Source organism: Trichoderma harzianum (genome assembly GCF_003025095.1).
Source record: "Trichoderma harzianum CBS 226.95 unplaced genomic scaffold M431scaffold_1, whole genome shotgun sequence".
Taxonomy (NCBI): domain Eukaryota; kingdom Fungi; phylum Ascomycota; class Sordariomycetes; order Hypocreales; family Hypocreaceae; genus Trichoderma; species Trichoderma harzianum.
The window spans coordinates 776,225-801,078 of NW_020209249.1; the positions used below are offsets into that span (position 1 = coordinate 776,225).

General features: G+C 47.8%; 6 protein-coding genes and 1 non-coding gene across 7 annotated transcripts; 4 read left to right on the plus strand and 3 right to left on the minus strand.

Moving 5' to 3' along the window:
• Nucleotides 1-2,340: 2,340 nt before the first annotated feature.
• On the plus strand, nucleotides 2,341-4,436 carry M431DRAFT_103406 (hypothetical protein). The gene is made up of 4 exons (XM_024911518.1): nucleotides 2,341-2,792; nucleotides 2,852-3,169; nucleotides 3,285-4,103; nucleotides 4,175-4,436. Exons 1-4 carry the CDS (start codon nucleotides 2,629-2,631, stop codon nucleotides 4,242-4,244), a joined length of 1,371 nt encoding a protein of 456 aa, XP_024779849.1. The 5' UTR covers nucleotides 2,341-2,628; the 3' UTR covers nucleotides 4,245-4,436.
• Nucleotides 4,437-5,083: 647 nt separating this feature from the next.
• Nucleotides 5,084-5,329, minus strand: M431DRAFT_273 (hypothetical protein; the record flags this gene model as incomplete). Its single annotated transcript, XM_024913960.1, has 2 exons — nucleotides 5,084-5,285; nucleotides 5,322-5,329. 2 exons carry the CDS (start codon nucleotides 5,327-5,329, stop codon nucleotides 5,084-5,086), a joined length of 210 nt encoding a protein of 69 aa, XP_024779850.1.
• A 5,213-nt stretch (nucleotides 5,330-10,542) lies between these two features.
• On the plus strand, nucleotides 10,543-10,971 carry M431DRAFT_476700 (hypothetical protein; the record flags this gene model as incomplete). The annotated part of the gene is made up of 2 exons (XM_024915492.1): nucleotides 10,543-10,809; nucleotides 10,873-10,971. The coding sequence occupies 2 exons, from the start codon at nucleotides 10,543-10,545 to the stop codon at nucleotides 10,969-10,971; spliced, it is 366 nt and encodes a 121-aa protein (XP_024779851.1).
• A 6,550-nt stretch (nucleotides 10,972-17,521) lies between these two features.
• Nucleotides 17,522-17,593, minus strand: M431DRAFT_t24. Its single transcript has one exon. It is a non-coding gene; the product is annotated as a tRNA-Ala (tRNA).
• Nucleotides 17,594-20,958: 3,365 nt separating this feature from the next.
• M431DRAFT_275 (hypothetical protein) lies at nucleotides 20,959-21,773 on the plus strand (the record flags this gene model as incomplete). Its single annotated transcript, XM_024913972.1, has 4 exons — nucleotides 20,959-21,161; nucleotides 21,214-21,269; nucleotides 21,327-21,352; nucleotides 21,426-21,773. 4 exons carry the CDS (start codon nucleotides 20,959-20,961, stop codon nucleotides 21,771-21,773), a joined length of 633 nt encoding a protein of 210 aa, XP_024779852.1.
• A 47-nt stretch (nucleotides 21,774-21,820) lies between these two features.
• M431DRAFT_173382 (hypothetical protein) lies at nucleotides 21,821-22,182 on the plus strand. Its single transcript, XM_024913046.1, has one exon. The coding sequence runs from the start codon at nucleotides 21,911-21,913 to the stop codon at nucleotides 22,115-22,117; it is 207 nt and encodes a 68-aa protein (XP_024779853.1). The 5' UTR covers nucleotides 21,821-21,910; the 3' UTR covers nucleotides 22,118-22,182.
• Nucleotides 22,183-22,676: 494 nt separating this feature from the next.
• On the minus strand, nucleotides 22,677-24,690 carry M431DRAFT_488933 (hypothetical protein; the record flags this gene model as incomplete). The annotated part of the gene is made up of 5 exons (XM_024916623.1): nucleotides 22,677-22,844; nucleotides 22,911-23,032; nucleotides 23,098-23,734; nucleotides 23,791-24,215; nucleotides 24,279-24,690. 5 exons carry the CDS (start codon nucleotides 24,688-24,690, stop codon nucleotides 22,677-22,679), a joined length of 1,764 nt encoding a protein of 587 aa, XP_024779854.1.
• Nucleotides 24,691-24,854: the final 164 nt, after the last annotated feature.

The following is a 24,854-nucleotide window of genomic DNA, read 5'->3' on the forward strand; positions in this document are numbered from 1 at the left end:
AAGCGGAAATTCCCAGTTGGAAATGACGAGAACCCTTCCAGCCACAAATTGTCATCTGCCGATTCGTCTACCACTAGTAAACCTTCTTCTTCTTCCACAACTGAATATCCTCCCTTAAATTACTGCTCTTTCGGAGGTTGCTCAACGCTTACAGATGGAAGTTATAACTCTCTGTGCCTTAAACACTTACGACAGTCTTTGACTTTCGACGAGAAGGGTCCTGATTCTCAATCAACTGAATCCGCACCAAGTACATTCCGGACGATAGTTGAAACATCAGAAGAAGACCTCATGCCGCCTGTTGAGCCATCCTTTGGACGAAATGTTATTCCTCTCGAGGTTCTAGCAGATGAAAACTCAGAACAAATGGTAAAGCCACAATTGCTAGAAGGAATAGATGTATATGTGACATCAACATTGACTACTGGCCAGGCTCAATCCTCTACCAGTACCACTCCTGTGGCGGAGCCCGGTTTATCGCCTTCTGGATCCCTCCTTCCCTCGACGCTGGGTATTACCATTGGAAAAACCGAAGAAGATCTGGACGATGAGGGAGAAGAGAGAATCCTCCCGAGCGGAAAGCTCCTTGGAGGTAGGGAATATCGTTGTCAAACATTTCCTGGGCCAACCCAAAAAGGCGATCTCTACATGCTGGAGACGGACTGTGTTCGTATGTTGGGACATCATTATACTCGGTTCGCTCAGGGAAGTGGCCAGTTACCAATACTTCTGCTTAAGTCTGCAGGTTCAAAAAGTTATCTCATGGCTCAGAATATCTTGCATAATGCGCAAATCTATGACGAGATCTTCGTTGTGAAGGCACGAAACGTATTTCGCCAGTTCGGGCATCTGGCGATTGAGGATGGCCGACCTGTCCATGACGACTACTGGGTGGCCGATGCCCGGGACCAATTGAAAGCCAACATAATACAACAAATTGAAAGCAATCTTTCGGAGAATGATCAAATAATGAAACGATTTGGGATCGTGGGTGGGAGATCGGTGGTGCAAACCGCGGCACTTCTCTTTGAGTGGCACTTGGATGCGAAAGCTACTGTATATGGTGGGATAGAAAATCTCCCAGATGGTGAGATTACAAAAATGAGGGTCAATGTTCTTACTCACCTCCAAGATAAATACAACTTTTGAAGGGTGTTTCTATGGAAAATATGATTTGGCATAATACGCAAATACGGTATGCATTTCTCGTTGGCGCATGAAGGCTGCTCGATTGATGTCCCAGCTATGACAAATATATCTTGACTAGGTAGCTTTACGAACGTTTAGGACGAATTGACTTGGCTCTTGTTATTGACCTGAATCGAGTCCCATCTCGGGGTTCCGCCTAGATTGGAACCTAGGAATCTGAATCAGCTTCAGTAGCGAATATTACGGGTTTAGGACGTAGATTTGAACCGCTTTCATACCAATTTCCGAGCCCTAAGCTCAAGATATCGCGGGAGACGGATGCAGAATCTAGATACAAAGCTTGGCCCTGTAGAGAGTGCACACTAGAATTTCCACCGCTTATTCCCATCAATCTATTGACTGACGCTGGCCAGAAGTAGTTGAGTTCATCGGCTAAAGCTTCTGTCTTGGGAGCTTTTGATGCAGAACATAGCCCGGGACTGCGAAGAGCGTTGGCGACGAGAGATCTTCGCCGGAGGAAAGCTGGCTGGTTGGATGTTCCTCTTAGGGGAAGAGACGGCTCAGGAGACACGATTTGTTAGGATGCGCCATGACTGAGAAAATTATGGCAGAAATCAGAACGGTAAATGCAGCTGCTGGGTTGAATAACTGCTATTGATGAAAGGCCTTGAGTTGAAACGGTTGTATTTGGCGAGGCAATCTGGTTTAGAAGGAAACTTGTTTGAACAAAAAACCCAATTGCTTGAAAATGAGGTATGTAGCTGCATGTCTATTGCAACTGCCTTGCGACTGCGAACAAACGGGCACAGTGTGAAGATCTTCAGATGCGAACACTGTCTATAAACCATAGTAATTTCTCTCTGTATGGATTGCTGTATGCCCAAGAACGGTCTACCTTGATTTTATTCTCAACGACGATCTGAGATGCTACTACCTCGGATATTCCATCTCTTCTCGCCTCTTGAAATCTGATTCAATCTGCATTACCCCGCCATACGATTCTGTCTCAAAGGTATCGCTACCTGAGTAGCCAGCTACAATGAGTGGAGTGGCTCGTATCTTTCACTTGTCTCCACGCCCGGAGCGAATCCGGAGTACAAAGATTGGCATTACAACCGGGGATTTTGGGCGTGATTGCAGACAAACAGCGTCGATTTCTTCAACCCGCATCTGACAACAACTTGGCCTAACCATTCTCAGTTTTGCCGGAAGAGCCACAGCATCGCAGATTGAGTCAGTCGTCTGAATTCTCTCTTGACGTGAGTAAAAAATAGTTTTGCATGTTATTGGAAGGCGGAGGGCGCATCGCCAAATGACAAGCATCTCTCAACAACAAATATCGGCCCAAGACTCCACCAGAGAGGGCCGATTCATTCAATTGCCTGCTTCTTTGCACGCAATTGCCGTCTGCTTTTTTATCTTTGAATAATTCATTCACTGATTTTTTCAAATTCAACATCGCAGTTTCTATCCATCAAGATGGGCCATTTCATTCTACGCAAGGCCCCGAGTTTTGTCCAGAAGCGACTCTTCACTGTGTCTCACCTCTCCGCATCAGCTTCAGGCTTCCGCATCAACGCCGATAGACTGGCAGAGACGCTTCATCACACCTGCCAATGGGGTGCCGCTCATCGATATGGAGAGTTTGTCACGCCAACCCTGCGATTTTTTCGAATTCCAGAGAAGCTGACGTCCAAAACAGCGGCCCAACAGAGACGGGTATGGCGCGCCTTGCTCTCTCCGATGATGACGCCCAAGTAAGGCGCTGGTTCGCCGAAGAGACGCAGAAGTTGGGGTGCAACCTCGTAGTAGATCAGATGGGCAACATGTTTGCCAACAAACGGGGGTCAGCGCCAGAACCCACTCCCATGATTGCCATGGGGAGCCATCTTGATACCCAGCCGCGAGGTGGCAGATACGACGGTATTCTGGGAGTCGTGGCTGCTGTCGAGGTGATGCGCACGCTTGCGGAGAATGGACACAAGACTCACCACAACATTGGAATCGTCAACTGGACAAAGTATGTTTTAATTTCTGTACTGATTTACTGTCTTTGCAACTTGCTTTGCATGATTTATTGTTTCCTTTCTCCCGTCTTTGTTGCTGCGCATTGTCTAATCCAACTGCATCAACAGCGAAGAAGGCGCTAGATTCCCCAAGTCCATGATGGCGTCCGGAGTATGGGCTGGCAAAATCCCACTCGAAGACGCCTATTCACTTCCCGATATCATGGACCCTTCAGTCACAGTCAAGTCAGAACTCCAAAGGCTGGGCTACATCGGAGACGTTGCCTGCTCTTCAGCCGGGTACCCCCTAAAAGCTCACTTTGAGCTACACATCGAACAAGGTCCAATCCTCGAACAGACGAAAACGAGGATTGGCGTCGTCCAGGGAGGCCAGGGATACCGTTGGTTCACCATTACCGTCACTGGTCGAGATGCCCATACAGGAACAACGCCTCTCAACAATCGCAGCGACCCCCTCTTGGCAGCTGCCAAAATGATTACTTCTTCCAACGATATCGCAAAGGATCTTGATGCCCTGGCATCTACCGGCGTCATCAAAATCCCACAAAACTCGTCTACTAATACAATCGCTTCCCAGGTAACATTTACGCTTGACATCCGCCATCCCGAGGACGCAATCCTCAACGAAATGCAGCGTCGTATATTCGAGTCCTTCGAAGCCATCGCCAAAAAAGATGGCCGTGGCGTTCAGTTCAACTGGACCCTTGATACTGATTCTCCAGCCACAAAATTTGACCCTAACTGCATCAAGATGGTCGCAAAGGCCGCGACCGATCTTCTCGGAGAACAAGGCTGGCAATACATCACCAGCGGAGCAGGTCATGACAGCATCAACACGAGCAGCCAATGCCCTACCACCATGATCTTTGTTCCCTGTAAAGACGGCGTTAGCCACCATCCCGAAGAATACTGCAGCCCAGAGGACTGGTAAGTTTCATGCCTGTCTGTAGCTTTGCTTCTGCCAGTGTGTCGATGCTAATTGTATTGATTTGTAACAGTGCTATTGGAACCCAGACTCTTCTCGAATCGGTGCTTAACTACGACAAGCTCAAGCAAAGCAATCACTAATAATCCTTGGCAAAGTGTTCGGAATCATATACATTGACCACAGAGAAAGAAAAGAGAGGGAACGCCATCGTGTTTACTAGCAATGCAAGAAATTGAATCAGCCTCAAAGAGTGGCGTAAAAGCACACTATAACTAGCCAGTCTTCTCCGTTCTGTGATCAATGTCCATGTCAATTTGATCAGAGATGTGTGCCTGAAATACGTGCGGTTCCCAAAGTTGACAAGAGACAAAAACCTACGGATATGGTACTGTAAAAGTAGAACAATTGCCATGAAGCAACTCATTGCGTGTGGTAATTCTATATATTCCAACTAATTACTTCCTATCCAACAACATCCAACCCATCACGTCGTCAAATTGACAGGCTTTGCATCAATAGCTGTGTTCATTGCAAACTACCTCCCGATGAATGCATCTTGTGGTCCACGAGTTCGCCAATCTTGGTTATTTCTCACCCTTCCCTCCATTAAGAGAGCACACTAAAGATGTCTGACTGTGTGGAGATTGTGAAGGAAGTACAAAGAGAGCCCGACCTTGTCTTGTGCCGTCCATCGATGCTCAATCCTTCCCACCACATCAAACGAAAGGCACCATTCTTCTCCCACGTCATTCTTCTCGCATATCAACTCATCTCGCAGAGCCCTAAGGCTTTGCCGGGCTCGACTATACACCTGATGTCGAGCCGGCCGACGTAGGACTTTACCGTGCACAAGAGAGCACACTAAAGCTTTTCGACTGGATGGTTATTGTGAATGAAGTACAAAAAGATCCCAACCTTGTCTTGTGTAGTCCGTCGATTCAAAACCCTCCCCGCCACAGTAAACCACACGCATCCTCCATCAAATCACAGCGTTCCCCTCGCGAGTAATCACGTCCCGCAGACCGTTAGCAGAGCCACGGCCACCGCCGAAGCCTCCACGACCGCCGCGAGGAGCACCTCCTCCGCGACCACCGCCGCCACGTCCACCTCTAAGGCTCTGTCGAGCCCGACCAACGTAGGACTTTACCGTGCACAGGAGTGCAAATAAAGCAACGCCCATACTGCCGAGAGAGTCAGTATTCGCCAATGAGGTTTACCGTGTCATGTTTGGAGTCAAGGACTTACAGTTGGTTGGCACAGGGTTAACCCTGGCTGGCTGTCACCCCAGCCACTGTCTCCAAACCCGTTCTTCGTCCGTCTCGTCTTCTGGCGTGATTTCGAAATCACCGACCTGTACGGCTACGCTGCCCGTAGATTCTGTTCGGACGTTGATGATGGCTTTTTTTTGCCGCTCCACAGGCACAAATCTAGTAGCGGGCGCTGGAAATCTGCCGAAGGCGTGCCTTCGGCGGACGTAGGACTTTACCGTGCACAAGAGTGCTACGAAAGTAAAGATGTTGTAAAGATGTTGGTAATGATGTTGATGTTGATGTTGATGATGGAGAGAGGAGAGCGAGACGGTACGTTGAATGAAGAGAGCGTTTGAGTGTTTGATGGAGAGACTCTTGAAAGGATGGAGAGGATAGATGATAGAGATGATGGAGAGAAGCGAAAAGGAGAGAGTTGGGAAGAGGGGGGAGAAGGCAAATAAAGAGGATGGAAGAGAAAGTCCGCGAGGGAAGGCAGAGAATGGGCAAGAAGAAGAGAAGGAGCAGCATCTGCGAAACGAGTAGCGAGGCTCCAACGAATAGGAGAGTAAAGATGTCTCCGAGATGCCTGGCACATTCCATCTCAAGAGCGAGCAGTGATGTAACACGTTGTGCGAGAGATGTTCAGGAGGCAGGAGATACAGACACAAGTAATGGGTACCCTGGCAGTGCCCAGGGAGGGGAAAGGGGTTATAAGGTAAAATAACACAGTCCCTCTCAGCGTAGGACTTTACCGTGACGTCTAGAGTTCACGGTAAAGTTCTACGTTGCTTTCTTTTTGTCCATTTCTGGAAGACTGGTGTTCGATTCGCGGTGCCTACCTGTTCGCTTTGTCTCGCGGTTGAATCGAGACTCGTTTTTTTGCAATTTGTAGCCATCTCAGTCTTTGGTGTTGACTCTCGAAATTGTAGCGTCTGGTAGAGAATCGGCAGACTTAGTGTCCTGTCTCTTTTTTTTACTGATTTATGAAATCTGTGAATGCTTTTTCGTTGATCAAATGTTGTGCTTGTTTTCCGGTACGATTGTGCAGCACGGGGCGCTCGTGGTGGAATAGGGGGCACGGGGGTCGAGCTGTCGGCTTTTGCTCCCGCAGAGCAGCTTGGTGCAGCCGCAATGATGATTACCAAGAAAATAAAATATTATTCAATTTTTAATTCATGTTTTTCTTTTGCAGGCCATTCCTTGCAGTAAATTTGAAGGGGGCTGTGAGTCAGTGGGTGAAATGTAACGGGGGGCGCTCCAGGCGCATACCCCCATGGACACTCAGAAATTCTACACGAACCGACGCCCTTGGCAACTAAACGCAATTACCACTACAAATGCCATATATAATAAACTATTTTGAGCACTAGAATTGAAACAGAAGAGCAAATTTGATAACTTGACTCTCTTTGCCCCTTGTACCCCTCGCCGCGCAGATCATTGATTATGGAGAGATGCAGAGGTTTTGCAGTAAGGAATGACTTGTAAACCTTGGAGATTTTCTTTTATCTTCTATCCAAATTCTATCGTATTGCTGGTTTTATTGTCCATTTGCTTTATTTCTGTCGCCGCAGGCTCGATGGGTTGTTCGTGAGGCCTGCCGAGATTTTCTTTGTATTCCTGAACAGACCCAGAACACTTGCTATCACACTCCTTTGTCTTTGTATCCTCCTCTTTTCCAAATTCCCCCTTTTTTCTGTTCCAAATTTCTTTGATACAATTTGCGATGGACTTTGACGTCCGTTCAATCTCGTCGGTAGGGGCTGCGATGCCAAAGCACGTGGAAACATTCGCAACTCGGGCCGGCTCGGAAACAATGCCGTATTACGCACGGCAAAGAAAGGTTCTTGTCGTTTAGCAAATGGTCTAAAAGCATGTCTCGTAGACTCTGGACTTGATTTTCTTCTAGAGTCCATTTTCGAAATGGAATCGAGGTTTGTTAACATTGTCGATGGAAATTTGACGTTGGACAAGGCGGTACAAATTTTGGGATTCCGAAATATTCTATTTTCAATACCCTTAATCTGTTAGCAGTGACATCTGAGCGGTAAACGGGCTGTTTGCGTACATTCAACCAACTTTTGTTGCTCTCTGTATGGTAATATGGCACCAGGCCTTGACCAAAATTCTTCTCATGGCCTCTTGTTTTCGACCCAGGGACACTTGAAGCTCTGAAAAACTCGCTCACTCGCCAAATGACCACAAAACGCTCTTCCTAGTCGAGATTTGAATCAGTCGCCTTGTCACGAAATGGAATGTTCGAGTCGGTCGTCGAGGAGCGGATGGACGAAGGAAAAGCGAGAGGAAGAGAAGATTGAAGTGAAACGCGGAAGAGGGGTCTCATTAGCCTGAAACGCGTGTTGAACTTGACTTTCCAAAGACATCTGAAGACTTGGACCATTGGTCCTGAAGTGGCCACAGAAAGATTAAGAGGATCCCTCTTGATGTTCGCTGAGTAGAAATCATCATCATGGGTCAGCACGTTGGCAAGCAGCTATGGCAAGTCATGTGACGGGATGCCTGTACAAACGATTGACGCTTCATCAGCCCACAAGATGGCAAGCAAACAATACTTTGGGAATACTTTAGCTAAGATTTGATTATTGATATTTCTTTGATGTTTTTTTTTCTTGTTATTATTTTCCCTACCTACTCGTATGAACTGGATTGAGACATCACGGGTAAAGTGGCTAGTAGCGGAATCAAGCCAACCGTAAGTGATGGGGCCACGGTATATAATTTGACTTTTAATGCCAGACTGGACAAATATTCCATCCATATTTGTCCTCAATAAATGAGACATTAGATATCCATCATCTTTTTAGAACATCTCATTGCTGGGGGGCATTTTAGACTTGGTTTGATATGGCTCAATCCTACCCTGCACCAAGTGCCGAAAGTCCAGATTTGAGCTTCAAGTCCATCATCGAATTGTGACCCAACGATTGGGTATCCTTTCACAAAGAAAGCAGTGACGCGATTGCGTTACAAGCTGATGATAGTCGACTATTACGAGAGAAATTAGAGGAAGATGTCAGATGTACTCCCATTCAGGCGATTCGTGTCATGTTTTGATGCGTATGAATCATCTCTCCTAAGACACTGGTCACGTCCATTCTTTAGAGCACTTACTAATCACTCCTCGATATTATACTCTACCTCCTGCTTTATATCGCTATGATTGGAAGTGCAGGGATCCGACAAGAGACTTCACCCCTACCAAGGTGTGAATTGGTAGATCCACGTAACACCACACTCCCCGTCCATTGTGTCTATTTGGGGTATGTTCCACACTACTGCCATCTTACAGCTTCTCCGCGTGACGCATAGACGGTCCATATTAAGAAAAGGGTACCCCGTTCAACGTTCTATGCTAGCCCGATGTCGTTGGGATGCTTACGTCGATTAGCGCAGTTCGTTCGACACGGAGCCTTGCGTCGTGGATCCGCGGCGTGTTTCGCATGAGAGGCCTTGGGTAAATTTAGACAACCAATTGCCTGTCTAAATTTGGCCGCCTTCTTGCACCGCCAACCCCCAAGCCGTTTAGCCTAGCTCTGGCCCTGACCAAGTGCTGGTGGCGTGGTGGCTTGGTAGTAGCGTCTGGAGGGTTTCCACCTCTTCATCTTTTTGGATCGGGATTTCGGTCATGGCTTTCCGACTAGGAGGCTGGAGGTCTGTGAATGGCATCTCCAACAGCTGACGAAAGAATGTGAGATTATAGGAGGAAGAATCTCCTGAATGGATGGTCAATGAGGTTTGCGATGACCGGCTCGCCTTGGTTGAACGAATATGCTTGGTCCGGGGAGCTCGAAAGGCCGACATCGTCCGGAACATCGCCACCCCATGCTCTAGCAGTTTAGCTGGCCCCATATCCTTTTCTGTTATGATTATAGAGCTATATTAAGCGCAGGCCTCGCAAAGAAGATCGTCTAGCAGGGATCGCATTTCCCCGCGAAATAAACTCCGAGCTTTGTGGATACGATGCTGCGTCGATGGAGACCGGGAAGTTTTGCGAAGTGATGGAAGAGCGTTAAGAATATAGATGAATGGTAATCATATATATTGTTAAGTCACTGTGGTACTTTTGCTGCGGAATCTTGTAACGCTTGGCGATTTCTGGTGGAGAGAACATAGTACTGGCGTTCAGGACGAGGGCCCTTTTTCGATGGCTCCACAACCTTTCCCATCGACGCTTTTGTAGATTTAGTAAATGCAACAGAAGAAAGTAATCAACATAATCGGAGTTTGTATCTATGGGCAACTGGCCTCTACATTGTAAATACCCATCATCATGAGACGATGACACGGACTGGATCAAGGAGTGGCAAACAGGAAGACGCGGATTCGGCTCGACATACTGCTATAAACAGCTCTTTTTAGTCAACAAGTATCATCCTTGTTGCGTCTCGCTTATAGAGTAGCCGTAGTATGCCGGTTTCTAAAATATATCATACAGAAATATCTGTTTCAAGATCTCTTCATCTTTGGTTGTGTCATTTGCAGGTGATGATGACAAACAAATCGTTGTTGAAATCAAGACTGGAAGAACGGAATATGACACTATGCCAGAGAACTGACTTGCTCGTCATGAGAAGAGTCTTCCTTCCGAAACTGCTCTTCTTTCTCGATCTGGCTGATACTCTTGTGGGACACGATTCTTTGATACACTGATGCTCGTCATCGCAAGAGATTACATGGTGAAGCATTAGTACCGTAAGCCAATCTACTCCCTATTCGACATGCTGTTAGAGTGTTCGTGTCATACTTCGTGCGTACTGGCCCGACCTGTGCTGACGCTTGTTTACTAGCCGCGTAAGGTTGGGATCTAAAGTTCGCCGTTAGTCGAAATCATTGCTGACACGAAAATGGCGGCTAGAGCTGAGCCGCTTTCTGCCAAAGTATACTCAACACCAGGCGCGGCATCATCATAGCATTGAGAGTCGAAACATTGGCTTCATGGTAGGCGTATTCGTGACCTTTTAATCCCAAAATAACATCTCGATTAGCTTATACTGAGATTAAAGTCTTCGCGATGGTATACCTTGAAATGTATATATAGGACGACGAATTCCTCCAAAAGGGGGCTCTCACTCGTCAATAAACAACTCAGCTCAACAAGCACTTTCATCATCTTCAATTTCTTTCATCTCCTTTTCCAATTTCTCTTTCTTCTTTCACCACACTCAACATGCGTTTCTCTCAGTTCTTCGCCGCCGCTGCTCTCGCCGCTCCCCTTGTCTTGGCTGTACCAACCTCAAGCACCACTGCCAACACTGCAACCATTGATCTCACCTCCGACCTGACTGCCAATCCTCACTATGCCACTGCTCTTTGGCAGGTGAAGGAGAAATACCCCGGCATCAGTGATGAAGACGCCCGAACTGCTGCTTTGGGCTACTTGGAAGCAATTGGTGTGCAGACTACCGGCGCCCCTCCAAATGGCACTGACTCTCTGGTATGTATCCTCTGATCTGGCGTGTAGGACCAATCGTAAAGGGCATTGCTGACGATGACAAAGGCTGAACGTGGCATCGAGAAACGTTGCTGCAGCGGCTGTGACCAGGGCAACTGCATCATTGCTATTTTCCTCCTCGGTTTCTGCTGCATCGGCTCGTAGATGTGCAAGGAAGAGAGGAACTGGATATAGAGTCCTGTGATTATAGATGTCACTGCCAATCTTGGGGGGATGTTCGAAAGGATCTCTTTTCTCTTTGGTTTTCATGCTCTTTTTTCTCTTTTGTATTTGGATTTCGGTACGACCGTATCAACGCTCTTGAACCCTTGCTGAGAACTCCCTATGTCAAATCTCCTCTGTTATTATCGTGGGACTTTGTTCTCTCTTCTTGATAGCAATGAATATAGCAGCGTTACCATTAGCATCTTGTCGCAGATCGTGTAGTTAATAAGGGTGCTGCCATAAAGGTCGATGACTGAACACAGTATATTTGTGACTTCTCCGGATAATCTCCCCATAATATGCTACAAGGGCGCCATTGATTGTGAAAGAGGTTCCTTGAACCAATGCAAGCTGGTACCCATGGCAGTGGACAGAGCTCGTGGTAGAGAGGTGTCTTGTTTCTTCCAAATATGATCCTAGGACCTGGTATCCATAGACAGTTATTCCGCTTGAGTAGAGGATGACACAACCACCTTTTCGTTCATTGAAGCGGAAAGATGATCAAAACGTACTCAAAGAAAAGACTTTGGAGAGGAAGGCTGCCATGAATGTACTCGAACCACTCGCTTGCATTTGTCCACTGCTAGAAATTGTGCTTTTTGTAGCAAAGGCGACTTCGAAGATTCGACATGGCTTGTTTCGTTTCCTTTTTGCAACTGCTTGCTCTCCAATTGCACTCTATACTCGCCATATTGTCTGGGTATGTGGAAGGATAGGATCGTATGTATCTACATTCTGCGCTCGGCGATAAGGTGTGATCTCGATGTTTCCCCGGAGGGCTTTTGCTTCGCGGGAGGTTACAAGTTGCCTCGGGTATCTTGATTTTGGTTCTATAGAGATTCTTAGCGATATTGACTAGTAGCCGTCAAGAGGCGAGCACCTTCGCGCAGCCTCAGGACAATCACAAATGTTGCGTCAAGGCGACATCTTTCAGCTGTCTTGGACAATGTGCCCGAGCCCAGGCAGTAGAGACATCGGCAGCATGGTTGAGCTAGAATATTCTTCCACCGCGACATTGCTGTAGGGCTTTAGGTGTTAAAGTATTGAGTCGATAGGCTGAATGGGTTGGAGGCAGTTTGGCGACAGGTTCGAAGGTCTAGACCCAAGTAGAGACAAACTAATCAATGCCGTGAACGTTTTCCGTTGCAGGAATGCATCAAATATATCCTCAGAAATGCAAAAGGCCTTTTGTGGCGTGTGCAAATGTACAGATGGAAATTGTTGAGGCATTCTATGCGCGTTTGAACGTTTGTGGAGAAGAGAGTGCTACTACCGAATCGCCGCCGTTGAACGAGCCGACTGTGTAATGCGGAAATCCTTCAAGTTCGCTTACTGTTCATTTCAGTCAAGACAGCTACCAAGCGTGCAAACCGGCAGCGGCAAGAGAATTTAGAGATGTTTACACGTCTTAAGTCCAGTAGGCGAAAAAGACTATGGGGAAAATAAATGAAATCATCGCAGCGCCTTAAAAAGACTCTTACAGAAATGGACCACAAGAAAATAAATTTTATTATACCTCTCCAACAAGGTTCCTTCAGAGCTCATTGCCTAAAACTCGATCATAATGTACGATTAAAGCATCTTGAACCACCACTTGTACGTTTCCGATGAGGGATACACAAGAGAAACAGAAATATGAGAAAAAGACCTCCATTTTGGCTACCAAACAAGGTGTTCAGTTGGACCTGGATTGAGAGGTGCCAGAAAAGAGAAACCGCGATTGACTGCTGAAGTTAATCACCATGTCAGCTGCATACAAACCTGTAGTTGGGAGAGTGTCTTACAGTCAAGGCATTCTGGAACCAACCAAATGATGGACCAGTTTTGGCTTTGATGAAGCGAAATGCTCAGAGTGTGATGGCAGTTGGAGCAGGAGAGGTCTCAGAAGTCAAATGAAGAGAGAGTCGAAGTCGATAGGTGTTGTTGAAGGACAACCTGGCGCTGCTACTCCGGAAGCCACCTTGTCTTGCTTCTGGCTGCTCGGGCCGAAGTGACCAACAGACTCAATGAACATCAACCATGCCAGTCGTTTTGGGGTGAAATTCAGTGCTGAGAAAAATCAGCATCAGGACGGAGAGCATTTTGAGGACGGAGAGCATTTTGTAGAAGGGCCAAGGGAGAAACATACATGGATATGAAATTGCAGAAGAAGACACATGTTGGTGTCCTTCTCATCACCGGTGGAGTAACGTCCAGTTCGTTGAACTGCGTCGAGTACCGTAGCAAGGCCGGCCGGCTGGGTCCTCTAGTAGCACCCCGGCCAGCCAGCCTTTCATCCTGGCGTGAGTGTTGGGCTTCGTGCGGAGTCTAGGAGCCCTCTGGCCCTCTGGCCCTCTGAGCTTGGCCGTGCCGCCGCCCCTGCCTCTCTCCCAGCGCCCCCCAACCATGATCAAGGATATCACGTAGGAAGAACGAGTGGTGTCATCAGGATCATGAACGAAGAGGCTTGGGGAGCCAGCGAGAACTCCCTTGGCCGGAAGACCTGGATAATCTCGTTAAACGAGGAAGAACAGGAGGAAAAGGAAGAAGAAGAAGAAGAGGGGGGGAGGCTGGGGGACAAGGACGAGGAAGAGGACGAACCGCTGCCAGCTGAGGCCTCAATAGACCTCCCGCTTGGGGAGCTTGTAGGCTCGGCCTCGCGGATCTTTTGTCGTAGGGATGTTGCGAACTGGTTGGTGATGACACCACCGCCGGCTGAGGCCTCAATAGACCTCCCGCCTTTGGGGTAAAGAAGAAGAGAAGAGAAGACGAAAGGAAAAGGATGGGGGAAGTGGAAACATAAGAGAGGGGGAAGGGCGGGAGTCAACATGATTGCTTGCGTCACTCATCTAGCAACACTTGCCAGCTTTCACTGAAAGCTAGCTGGCAAGGTATCCCAACAAAGAGCCGAAAAATCACACAATGCTTCAAGAACCTTCCACGGCAAGGTGGGAGTATATTTTCGATTGGACAGCTCAGTTCATCCCCAACAACGCCAAGACGGCAGTCAACTCCGATCTCAATCCATTCGATACAAGGGGCAAGCCTCGACAGCTCTTGACCGGTTGCTAAACACGACGTCAAACGAATTGGGAAGAGCGCAAGATGAAATGGTGGAGTGGGCCGAGGAGGGAGGGCGAGGAAGCTCCGCGAGTGGCTCAACAGAAGAGACAGGAGGCGAGAGCGAATACGAAGGGGAGGATAGAGCGCGATGAATACAAACGCCCAAGTACGACACATCGCAGATGACTGTGTACCTACCTTGGTAGTGACTCAAGAATTTGATGATTAGTTGCGGAGATGAATAGTCGAGCAGCACTCTCAGTTTCTTCGTTTCTTGGTGCAAGGCCATAGAATCCTCATGAGGCCCTCCTCTATGTCGCTGACTTTTGCCAGATACAAAGCGGAAGAATTCTTTCAAACAAAGATTGGAAGCAGTCATCTTATTGCAACAATCTACCAGTGACCAGAGAATCTCAACTGGTATATGCACCGAGATAGCAGAGGAACCTTTAGGAAAGGGGGGTGTTTACGGCATATACTTGTTCAAGGTCCTCAGTGCCTCAGGCTTGCCTGCAGTTACAGATGTAGATCGAGATGCAGTTGCAGATATCGTAGATCAGATGAATGATTGGTCGCACGCTCGATTCCTGACCGCTCAAGAAGGGGGGTGGAAACTGTCAAGCTCCCCTTCTGCACGGCCTGGTTTCCCTCCTCCCCCCCTTCTCTCTCTCTCACTCTCTCCTGATCTCTTTCACACGTTCAACCTCACCTCTCCACCATATCTTCTCTTCGAAGATCTCTTCTTCAAACAGCAGATCCATCCATTTACTTTCTACAGCTCTCCCAAGAGTCAACGCCATGCCATTCCCAGCATTCTCTCATGTTTGCTCCCTACGCCGCTCTTCTCGTTAGAGCCAATATTCTACCGTTGGTAACTCCTCAGCAGCGCTCCTCTTTACTTTGGCCATTCTCAAGCCTCTTCAACACATCCACGACAACACGTCTTTTCTACAAGCATTTGGCGTTTCGTGAATCTCAAGTATGAATCTTATGCTCCTGAAACTTTTACATTCGATCAAAGCTAACTGTATAGTCCTCGTTAGACTTCTTTACTGGCTGTGTTTTTGTTTCGCCAACGGTCGCAGCTACGAGTGGAGTCTGCTCGGTCTCTGACCCTTTGACGCTCCCCCAATGTTTCGTCACTCCAGGCCGCGTTCATCGTTCCACTCAATCTACACATCACAAGTAAGTTGCGTTTCGTACTCTGCTGTACTTGGCTCTGACTAACCTTTTTCACAGCCCTGATATAGGCGAGATTTGTGAAAGCCCAACCTACCAGCTACGGCAACTTCTTCATTCCGTTGGCGCCATGTTCTACGCGGACAATGACATCTACACACTCCATCAATCCCAAGCCACTGCAAGCTATATTGCATTTCCAGACCTCCACAACCTTGCCCGGCGAGACATTTATTGTGTCAATTGTGCGCAAAGTCTTGCGCAAACAGTCGACTGTTATAAAACTGCGTCAACCATTCGTCGCAGCCCTCCTTTTGGGGGCAGCAAGGGACTCAAAGGGACCAGTCGTTGACACCAACGCGCTTTCCGAAACCACTCTTTGGCATGTCACTTGTGCACGGTAAAGTCCTACGCAGATGAACCCTCCCATGAAGAATCTTGGGAGGGTTCAGTCAAAACAGAAACTACGCCAGGAGGTGCTCGACATGGAAGGGAATCCAGCACAGAGCAGAGAACATGGCTACAATGATGAGGATCATCTCAAGAAGGCTGGTTCAAGCAAGAGATTGAACAGCTTGTTTCGATCTCTCCACAATCTTATCCGATGAGACGTTTACTGTGCCACTTGTGCACGGTAAAGTCCTACGTTTCAGGCAAGAGATTGAACACGTCGTTGCGGAGCCTTGTTTACTAGGCTACACGAATGAACCCCAATCACCCGGGGGACTTTTATTTTGTCAGTTGTGCACGGTAAAGTCCTACGTCTCGGACAATTGTCCGAGGAAATAGATGAGGTGAGTAGCTTCGGATTCCAGCACTATTCAAGAAGCCACAATCTCTGACGATGAGAATGATGCAAGCCATGCGAGCAGATTGAGCTTCATTTGTGGATCATTGGCAAATGAGCAAATATTGTCTATTTTTCTCATTGAGCTACGCATGTATGTATCTATTTTCCCCAGTCGGCGCTTCAAACCACCCCGCCGCACGGTAAAGTCCTACAGATGCGCCAACGCCGGCGCATCGAGTCAGTCACGGCCTTCAATGTACATATTAGAATAGCTGTATGAAAATGTCTTGTTTCACAATTTTGGAGCTTCGAGATTTGTGTCTTTGCATCCAGTGCAGATTTTGTTTTGTGCTCCAACCGTAGCTTGTCCAACATTCCCTATAGAAGCAGGGTGTCGCTGCCATGCCTGATGCCCAAGTCCACTGGCATTCTGGAAGGAATTGAACATTGGCCTCTCTTGAGATGTGATAGATGTAATATTACCGCATACTAATTCTCCTGATCGTCTGTCCACAGAGATTTGTCCGATGATGCAATACAAGCTGCGGCCGTTGATTCAGCACCATATTGACTTGGTCCTTGTTCTCCGCCTCTTCCTTGGGTGTAAATTTTCTCAATACAGCCATACAATAACGTGCGAGGCTGCCCAGCTAGTTTCTTGTAGCGTTTGTCTTCCAAATACTCGTATCGCAAGACGATGGTAGGCCTCGGTCATGTTGATCGCGCTTCTTCGCTTCTTCCATCAGCCGACTCTTAGCCATCAACGATCGTGGATGGACGGTGCGGAGAGTGTTTTCTCTGCCCAGAAGAACCTTACCGGCCAATCGTTAGTCGGTCTATAAGAAGTCTTGCCGATTAAGCTCCGATGCTTTGGCGCGTGTAGGTCTTGATCAATATCCTGTCTCCTCTTGAGAGATCCAATGAGCTCAGCCAAATGGGGCTTCCCACACCCTGAGCTAACAGAGTAAATTCTCTTCGCCTTGGCGGATGTTTGCTCTCTGTTTTGAAACGGTATATAAACGGGCCTAATCAACCACAGAAGGCCCTATGCACTATGGAGAGACAAAGTTCTGCAAGTCCACCAAAGGAAGAATCCCAGTATACCTTGGGAGTCTTTTGCAGACGTCCTGGGTGCTGACTCGGAATATTCCAAGGAAATGACCGTGACAAATTTTCAGCAATGATCCCATTGCATGGATGGTTTTGGGGAGCCGGGCAGGATTCGGAACTAATGAAGCTGGTGGTCTGCGGATCGCCGCTAACATTATTTCCGAGTGGTGTTTGGTGGAGACGATTATTCCTACCAAGTCGTGAAATGCGTGCGATGTAACCAGCCTAGAAGCAATGGACATTGCGAGTTCCATGTTATCTTGCAAGGGGTCCGTCAAGACAAAGGAGAAAAGAAAAAGAAAAAAGACAATCGAGTCTTGTAAGAGTGCTGAAGTCGGGACGAGTGCATAAAAAAAAGTGCAAAAACAATGGACACGAGGGGAATTGAACCCCTGACCTTTCACATGCGAAGCGAAAATCATACCCCTAGACCACGCGCCCAAGTAGTTACAATGGTATCTTTAATTTCTATACATACGGTAAGATTTACCACCGCTGTCACTTGCGACAGCTCTGGTCACAGCATTTGTTCACGGATGATGTGTTTGAACAGACGAGGCGGTGATGTGTACAATTACAGATTGATTTGAACAGCTGCGAAGATCAAGGATTCGCTGAACGCATTAGCGCAGGGACTCGTTAGTTGGGGTTGCTTATTTTAGGCCGAGGGTCAATAAAGGTGATATTGACATTTGTGCTGTGGAAGACTGACAAAGAGACTACGAGACTCCAAGGATGGGCAGGCTGCTTGTGCCTTCGACAAAAACGGTCGGAATATCGATTGGTTCGGATTTGTAACAAGATAGCGATCAAAAGGTCAGCTATATACTACCATATTGATTGACACCTGTGCTTAGATGGAATAATATACTCCAATTGGCAAGCTGTAGGGTAACGGAACCTGGAGAAGTGCAGCACGCTATCATGGCAGAGACCATAGAGAAGGGACTGAGTTGCGAGGCAATTACTTGGAAGCAATGAAACATTGGGCAAAAGGCGTAGGGAAATATTGGTGCAGCGTTCTGTATTGCAATGTCGTGGCACATTTGTGTAACCAGATTCAAGCGGCACCGGGGTTTTACAAAAGCGAGCCAGGGAGCAAATGTTGCTTGAACGCTGCATCCTCGCAGCCACAGGACTAGCAATCTTGCTGCAAGAATCGTCTGCATATGGAATCCCTCTTCCACTCTTCCGTTTCCCACAGTCAGCCTTGGTTGCTCCAATCCCACAAAAACACAAGAACCAAAAATCAGTGGCCGCGCAAACCCGTTGTCGTCCAGTTTCATCCAGCCTTTACATCTTATCACGTGCTTAATTCACTCTCTTCTTGAGCAATTGGTTCTAGAGAAAAGCTGACGTGTTTCTGCTCACAGTTCTCGCCCTCGCACACCAAAGACGACGAAGGGATCCGCCTCTCCTCTACTACAACCATGTCTAGATTGTCTTCCATAGATTGATCATTGCGGACAAAATGGAAGATGCGTGTACCGAACCACTGACCAACGACAGGCCGCCGACTTTGTCTGATTGTTGTCCAACGCTTTTGGCACAAATTGATGACTGCAGACCGTTGAACCGTTGCACCGTTCGCACCCACTCCCTTCGACTTGGCCTAGAGCTAGAGGAAACTGGAGGAAACCAAGTGGAGACGGCATTTAATCCCGCTGTCACTCTGACACCCGCACATGTTCAGCCTAGTCCTTGTCGTTTGGTTGATGTCAATGCCTGGGACGTTGAGTAGTAAAAATGCCCTTATTCCTTGTTCCGAGCTCTTCGCGACTGAAGCGGTGGTACTCTGCAGTAGTCCGCTGTATAGACGAGAATTTGTCTGTACATCTTCCCAAGGGATCTGGAAAAGATCTCAGCAGGCAAATCACTCAACGTCCACAAGAACGCCCAGCTCGTGTCGTGCGGGGCGCTGCTGAAGACGGATTCCTACTGAAATCTGCACTCTCTTTATTCACTGGCATTCATTGGCCATACAAAAAGAAGCTACACAACCCCTGCCATGTCCATGCCATGCTAAGCTTGACCCCAACACCCTCTTCAGCTAAACCCCGCGGAGGCAGTTCCCAATGCAGATATTCAGCTGCTCTCCGGCAGATGTAGAATTTGGGATTGTCCAATCAGCATGGAATCCAATCAAGTCTGCTTCTTGATTATGCCACGTAGACGAGGGGTAGTTCGCTACGTGAACCTAATGCTTGGTTAGATGAGCCTCTCTCTGACCTCGAAGCATTCTCACGATGCCGTTCTAAGTACGACACGCTACCGTATTGGAGGAGCTGAGCCATTAGTTAAAACAGTGCCATTTTAGTGCAGAATTGCCCTGATGAAGGCCAGCGTACGCTACGGCAGTCAGAACAGGGTGTAAAATTGGCATGCCAGATTTGGCCCCCAATGCCTCAGCTAGAGCAATATAAAATCACCACTTGATCCTCTCCATCTTCTCTCCATTAACATCTGCCCTTTGAACAACGAAATAGAATACCATTGTCAGTTCGTGAACGTTACCAAGAGCCAAAATGTGTGAGTCTGATTAGTGCTTATTTCCCATTGATCCATTATTGTTCTTGAATTCGCATTCTTTTATGGCTTTTACACGAGAGAAAATGATCTGACTTCTCACAGCTGTCACACTATACAACACCACCTCTTCGGCCTTCAATTTCACTGGTAATAAAGACCATCTCCACAACCCTCCCCAGCAGATCGCCCCAGGTGATGAGGCAGAGATCCGCTACACCCCAGGGCAGCCTAGCGTAATGTGGTATATCGACGAGGATAGAAAGGGTCAGGTAGTTGTCGAGGTTGGCAATAATACTCAGGGAAACAAGCTGTGGGGAGAAGGAGCATTTTCACTTAGAGAGGAAGGGCGGCCGGATTATTGGATTATCGTGACGGAGTAATGGTAACTGAACTCTCAACTTGAGAAAGAAGAGCCTTCAGACGAAGTATCAATAGGTATTACAAAGAACATCTATTGGTGTCCAGTACTGTTAGTACTTAGGCCCCCTAACTGCTGTGCCCTCCCACTGTCTGAGGCAACCAAACCTGAGCAGATGCCAGCCGTAGTGGCCACCTGAACAACCAGGCAATAACTCTGCCTACGTAACACGCCGCGTCAGCTGCCTCTTATGAAGTGCAGGAGCAGGAGTTGAAGCAGTTCCTTCACGCTCTGGCCAGCTGCCCACATTTGTCTCTTCCCCCCCTCTCTTCAACACTCAACAAATACCGTTGCAAGCAACAGATCCCAACAGCAGCAATTCCAAAGCGCAGTCATCCCCGTGCAAAGACTTTGAGGCATCAGTTTGCCATTCTTCTATGCATCAGCGGCCCGTCTTATTTCTCCTGATGAGCGAGTAACGCGGAGAGACACGGCCCCCAGACCTGTACTGAAAAGTTCTTCCAAGAAGATCATCTTCTCTTCGTAAAGCTTCGCACAACCACCGTTCAAACAAAAAGCGAGCCAATAGTCGCCGTTCAAAGAACGATGACACTTTGTAGGTACACAACTCTGTGTCTGTATTTTGGACAGATGCTCATTAAGACGCGTTTTCAGAGAAACAACCCTCAAGGGCGGGACATTCATCGCTGCTTGCAATACAGAGCACGCTGCAGAAAACAATTGTGCTGTCACTTGGGATTGATGGCTGTGCTTTTGCTCAACCTCAGATCACATTCTCGACAAACAAGCAACAGTTTTCATCTCCCTCTATTCCCTACTCACTCTCACCATTCGTCGCTCGAGCTACATGTTGCTCTTTGGAAAACCAGTTTTTTTCTAAACACTGGTAATTTCCCCCATGAACCTTCCTACTTCGCTTCGACTAACCATCTTCCCAGATTCCTCTTTCACTCATTGTTGCGTCTTCCAAGTGTCTCATTCCCAACCAGAGGCCCTCTTGACACATTATTTCCATCCGTATCCCATCTTTTCGCACTCGGATACCAAGTTCAGAATCTCGTTCAGCCTGGACAAGAAATTGGCTGGAACCTCCTGGAAGCAGTAAGTATGTTTTCTCCTTGGTTCCTATCTCTGCTAACGTCATTAGCGATAGGAAATTACTCTCGCTGAGAACACAGATCAATATATCACTGAACATTGGATTGCATGGTAAGTTGTACATCAACTCGAGTTGCTCGTCAAACATGTCACTGACTAATCCTTTAGAGAAGTCAACTTCATCTACATCGAATGTGAACTATTCCGTGTCCTCTTGTTTCCCTCTGGTCAAGCCAACCATTCATTCGAAATTCTACCACTAGGCAGACACAGCACAGCTACGTGATTTCGACTTTCCTCATGAATCTTCTGCACACTCCCATGCATCTAGGCGTGCACGGTAATGTCCTACGCACGCTCTGTCGGCAAGGCGCCCCTACGAACGATCTTTCGACAACCGACCGTTTCAGCCTTGCCGACAGAGCCATGTTCTGTGGTGTTCACAAGAGCCCGACTGGCGAAGCGGCCCAAAACCACACCGGTCCCTTTGCCTGTCCTGGCCACCTCCTTTGTGTCGCCGCCGTCGCCAGTAACATCACCTCCTTCAATACCACCTCCTCCTATACAGTCCTTGGAGCCGCCGCCCATGACCGAGGTTCTTCGGTACTTGCATAGGAGCCTCTCACCTAGCCAGCAAGTCTCTGCTCGGTGGGATGTATTTGGACTGTCAATATAAGCAGGTTCGCAACTTGTCGGGTTTATGGTGGGAGCATCATCACAATAAGACACTTAATCCCCTCCAATACGCCAGCATGCTTGCATATCTTGTGGGTAAGGTGGAGGAAAGGTGGAAAGGACTGTCACGACTGAGTACTCCCTGCGTGGGTTTGCCTCCGGATCTACCAGCCGAGGCGAGGGCTGTGTCTAGTAAGTCGGTGACGTGCATCGCGTGTCAGTATCAATTTTGCTGTTACCGAACTAAAAACGAATGCGAATGGGCCAACCAGGATCAGGATTAGGATCTTGAAGGCAAGACGGAAGAGTCGGAGGGACGGGCACGGTACAGTCTTACGCATACCTTGGCTGGTAAAGAACCAGCCAAGGCATCTAGCTCTCCTAGGGCTGGTGTGGCGCGAAATTGCAGATTTGTTGTCGAGGACTCGAATATTGTATACACAGCATGTACTTTTGTTCTACAAATCCTATGTACAACACATGGCAAGTTACACAATTTACCGAAATAGCATTTGATTACTCTTGTCTACACATGTAGATAGGTTCAATTTGATGGAGCACAAAAGGTGTTGTGGCGAACATGACTGCTGAGTCACCGTCAGCACATGGAAAGTACATGTATGTAGCAACAGAGTTCATATTAGGTACATATCTAACAAACTAATTGAGGGAATCGTTTGAAATATTAGCATTGATTCTGTCTTTAGACATGCCAAGAAAATATGTATCGTATTGAATTCATCGCAATATCATGATCCTAAACTATTCCTTGTTTTCCTCGATCGCAGTAGCAGCTGGAGAATGCGAGAAATTCCGACCTCGATCCAACGACATTGACCTCGTCTACTTCTTACAGAGTTTTCCGTCTTGGCGAACTTCCCATTTCTCATTGCCCACGCACGGCGCGCACCAGAATACGTCGGTAGGATCGACTTCGCGCTTGATGCGGAGTAGTCTCGCGTAGTTGCTGCCCCAGAACGTCTGTTGGAAGTTCTTTTCAAACGGAAAGGCCTGTAACAGATCAAAGGACAGGTTAGTATCCATTGAATAATGATGAGGGATGAAGAAACAACGTACCTCGTTTATGTATGCTCCAGATTTGGGCGTCAGATCGCGGAGTGGTTGGAATTCTTTGTCTATGATCGCTTTGGCATTGTTCTCTGCAGTCTTGTTGAACGGCCCGAACGGTTCGCTGGTTACTGGTAGTAGATCATTGTTAGTACAATGGATCTGGCCACGATGAATGAGAGTTTGAACAACTTACGAGCGTGAACGTATGCAGTTCTCCATGCGGGATTGACGGCATTGCTGCCTCCTCTCGGCTTCGCTTCTTGGACACCCTTGCCGCCTACCATGAATACAGATATGGTTCCGCTCGGATTAATCGCTGCTTTGAGAGCGCTCTTTAGCTTTTGCGGGTTGCCAGTTAGGGCTTCGCCATCGAGAAGTCGGGAGACAAGGTATTGGCTTCCACCCGCTTGGTTGGTATCGTAATTCTGGCTGAACCAAGCTAGCCACGAGTCATACTGGGTAAGAAGAGTGTAAAACTGGACTTTGTCAGGCCAGCGCTCATGAAGGGTTTCGTTTATTGGATTGAAAATCTTTGCGACGACGTCGGGGCTATCGACGTCTTGGAGAACGATTGAGCCTAGGAATCCTGCGATGCGATCAGGGATACCTGGTATCTGGATGGGTGTCGTCATATTTTTAGTCGCGAGATTGTACCCAGAAAGGCCTTGTGCCATTAGACTGGGTATTTGGGAGACGATGTAGGTGATGAGTTCGTATACGATGGATTCTTTGGGATCGGTGAACATCATAAATGCGATGCCCATAATCTTGGGGCTTGGATGCGTCTTGAGCGTGACGGATGTGATGATACCAAATGTTGAGCCGCCTCCCTGCCATGCTCGTTAGTATTGAGACACCCATCATCTTGGGGACAGCTGCTACTTACTCCTCTCATTGCCCAGAATAGGTCCTGATGTCTATCTTCGTTGGATATAACAATATCGCCTCCTGGTGTGACAATTTCCATCTCCCACACGTTATCTGCAGCCAAGCCATACTTGGGTGCAAAGATCGAATGCCCTCCGCCAGTGATGTATCCTCCTATACCAACAGTCTTGCCTCCTCCACCAACAATGACCTCGTGATGCTTGTCTACAGCGACATATATATCCCACATCTCAGATCCACCGCCAACGGTGATGGAATTTCCTTGCAGGACCTTCCCAGAGCCATTCAGCTTATACTGCCCTTTGTTGTAAGTGATTTTGTTCAGATGATGAGTCCATATGGAGAGAGAGCCTGGAGAATTGGAGCGGCCGAGATAGTCGTGGCCAGTGTTCTTGACGTTGAGGCGGATATTGTACTTGCGTGCTAAGAGATATAGTTAGAAAACTCTGCGTTTCCGTCACTGTAAAGCGTATGAATCTAACTTACCAAAGTCTATGCCGATCTTGACATGCTCTGCAGTTGATGCATTCACCACATAGGCAGGATACCCAGCTGGAGAACACGGCGTGTTCTCATCTGGTAGGCAGGTGAAATTATCAAACTTGTCCCACATGACAGAAATTGGGTTTGCAACATGAAACTCGTACGTCTTCCACTCGTCGGCTACCTGGGAGCACTGGCTGGTGTTGTAGGTAGACTGGCTAGGATGGCAGACTGCGCCGGGGGGAGAAGGCTGAAGCAGTCGTCCATCGAGTGTTTGGTTGAGTACAGCCCAAGTATGGGCAGAAGGCCAAGACGACGTGCCGGGATATGCTTTGCATGACTCTGGAGGTGGTGCACAGAGCCCATAGACACTGCCAGCTAGGCAGAGAAGCAACTGGAGGTTGGAGCTAAACATTTCGATAACTGCCTCTCAAGAACCAGACAAGTGATGCAGTTGAATCGCAATGAAACAGTGGCAATTCTGGAATTCGTGAAGTGAGCCAGCCATGATTTATAGTTTTTGGTATCCTCGGGGAGGCACCGCAGCAATCAATGGAAGGATTTCATGGCAAGCATCCC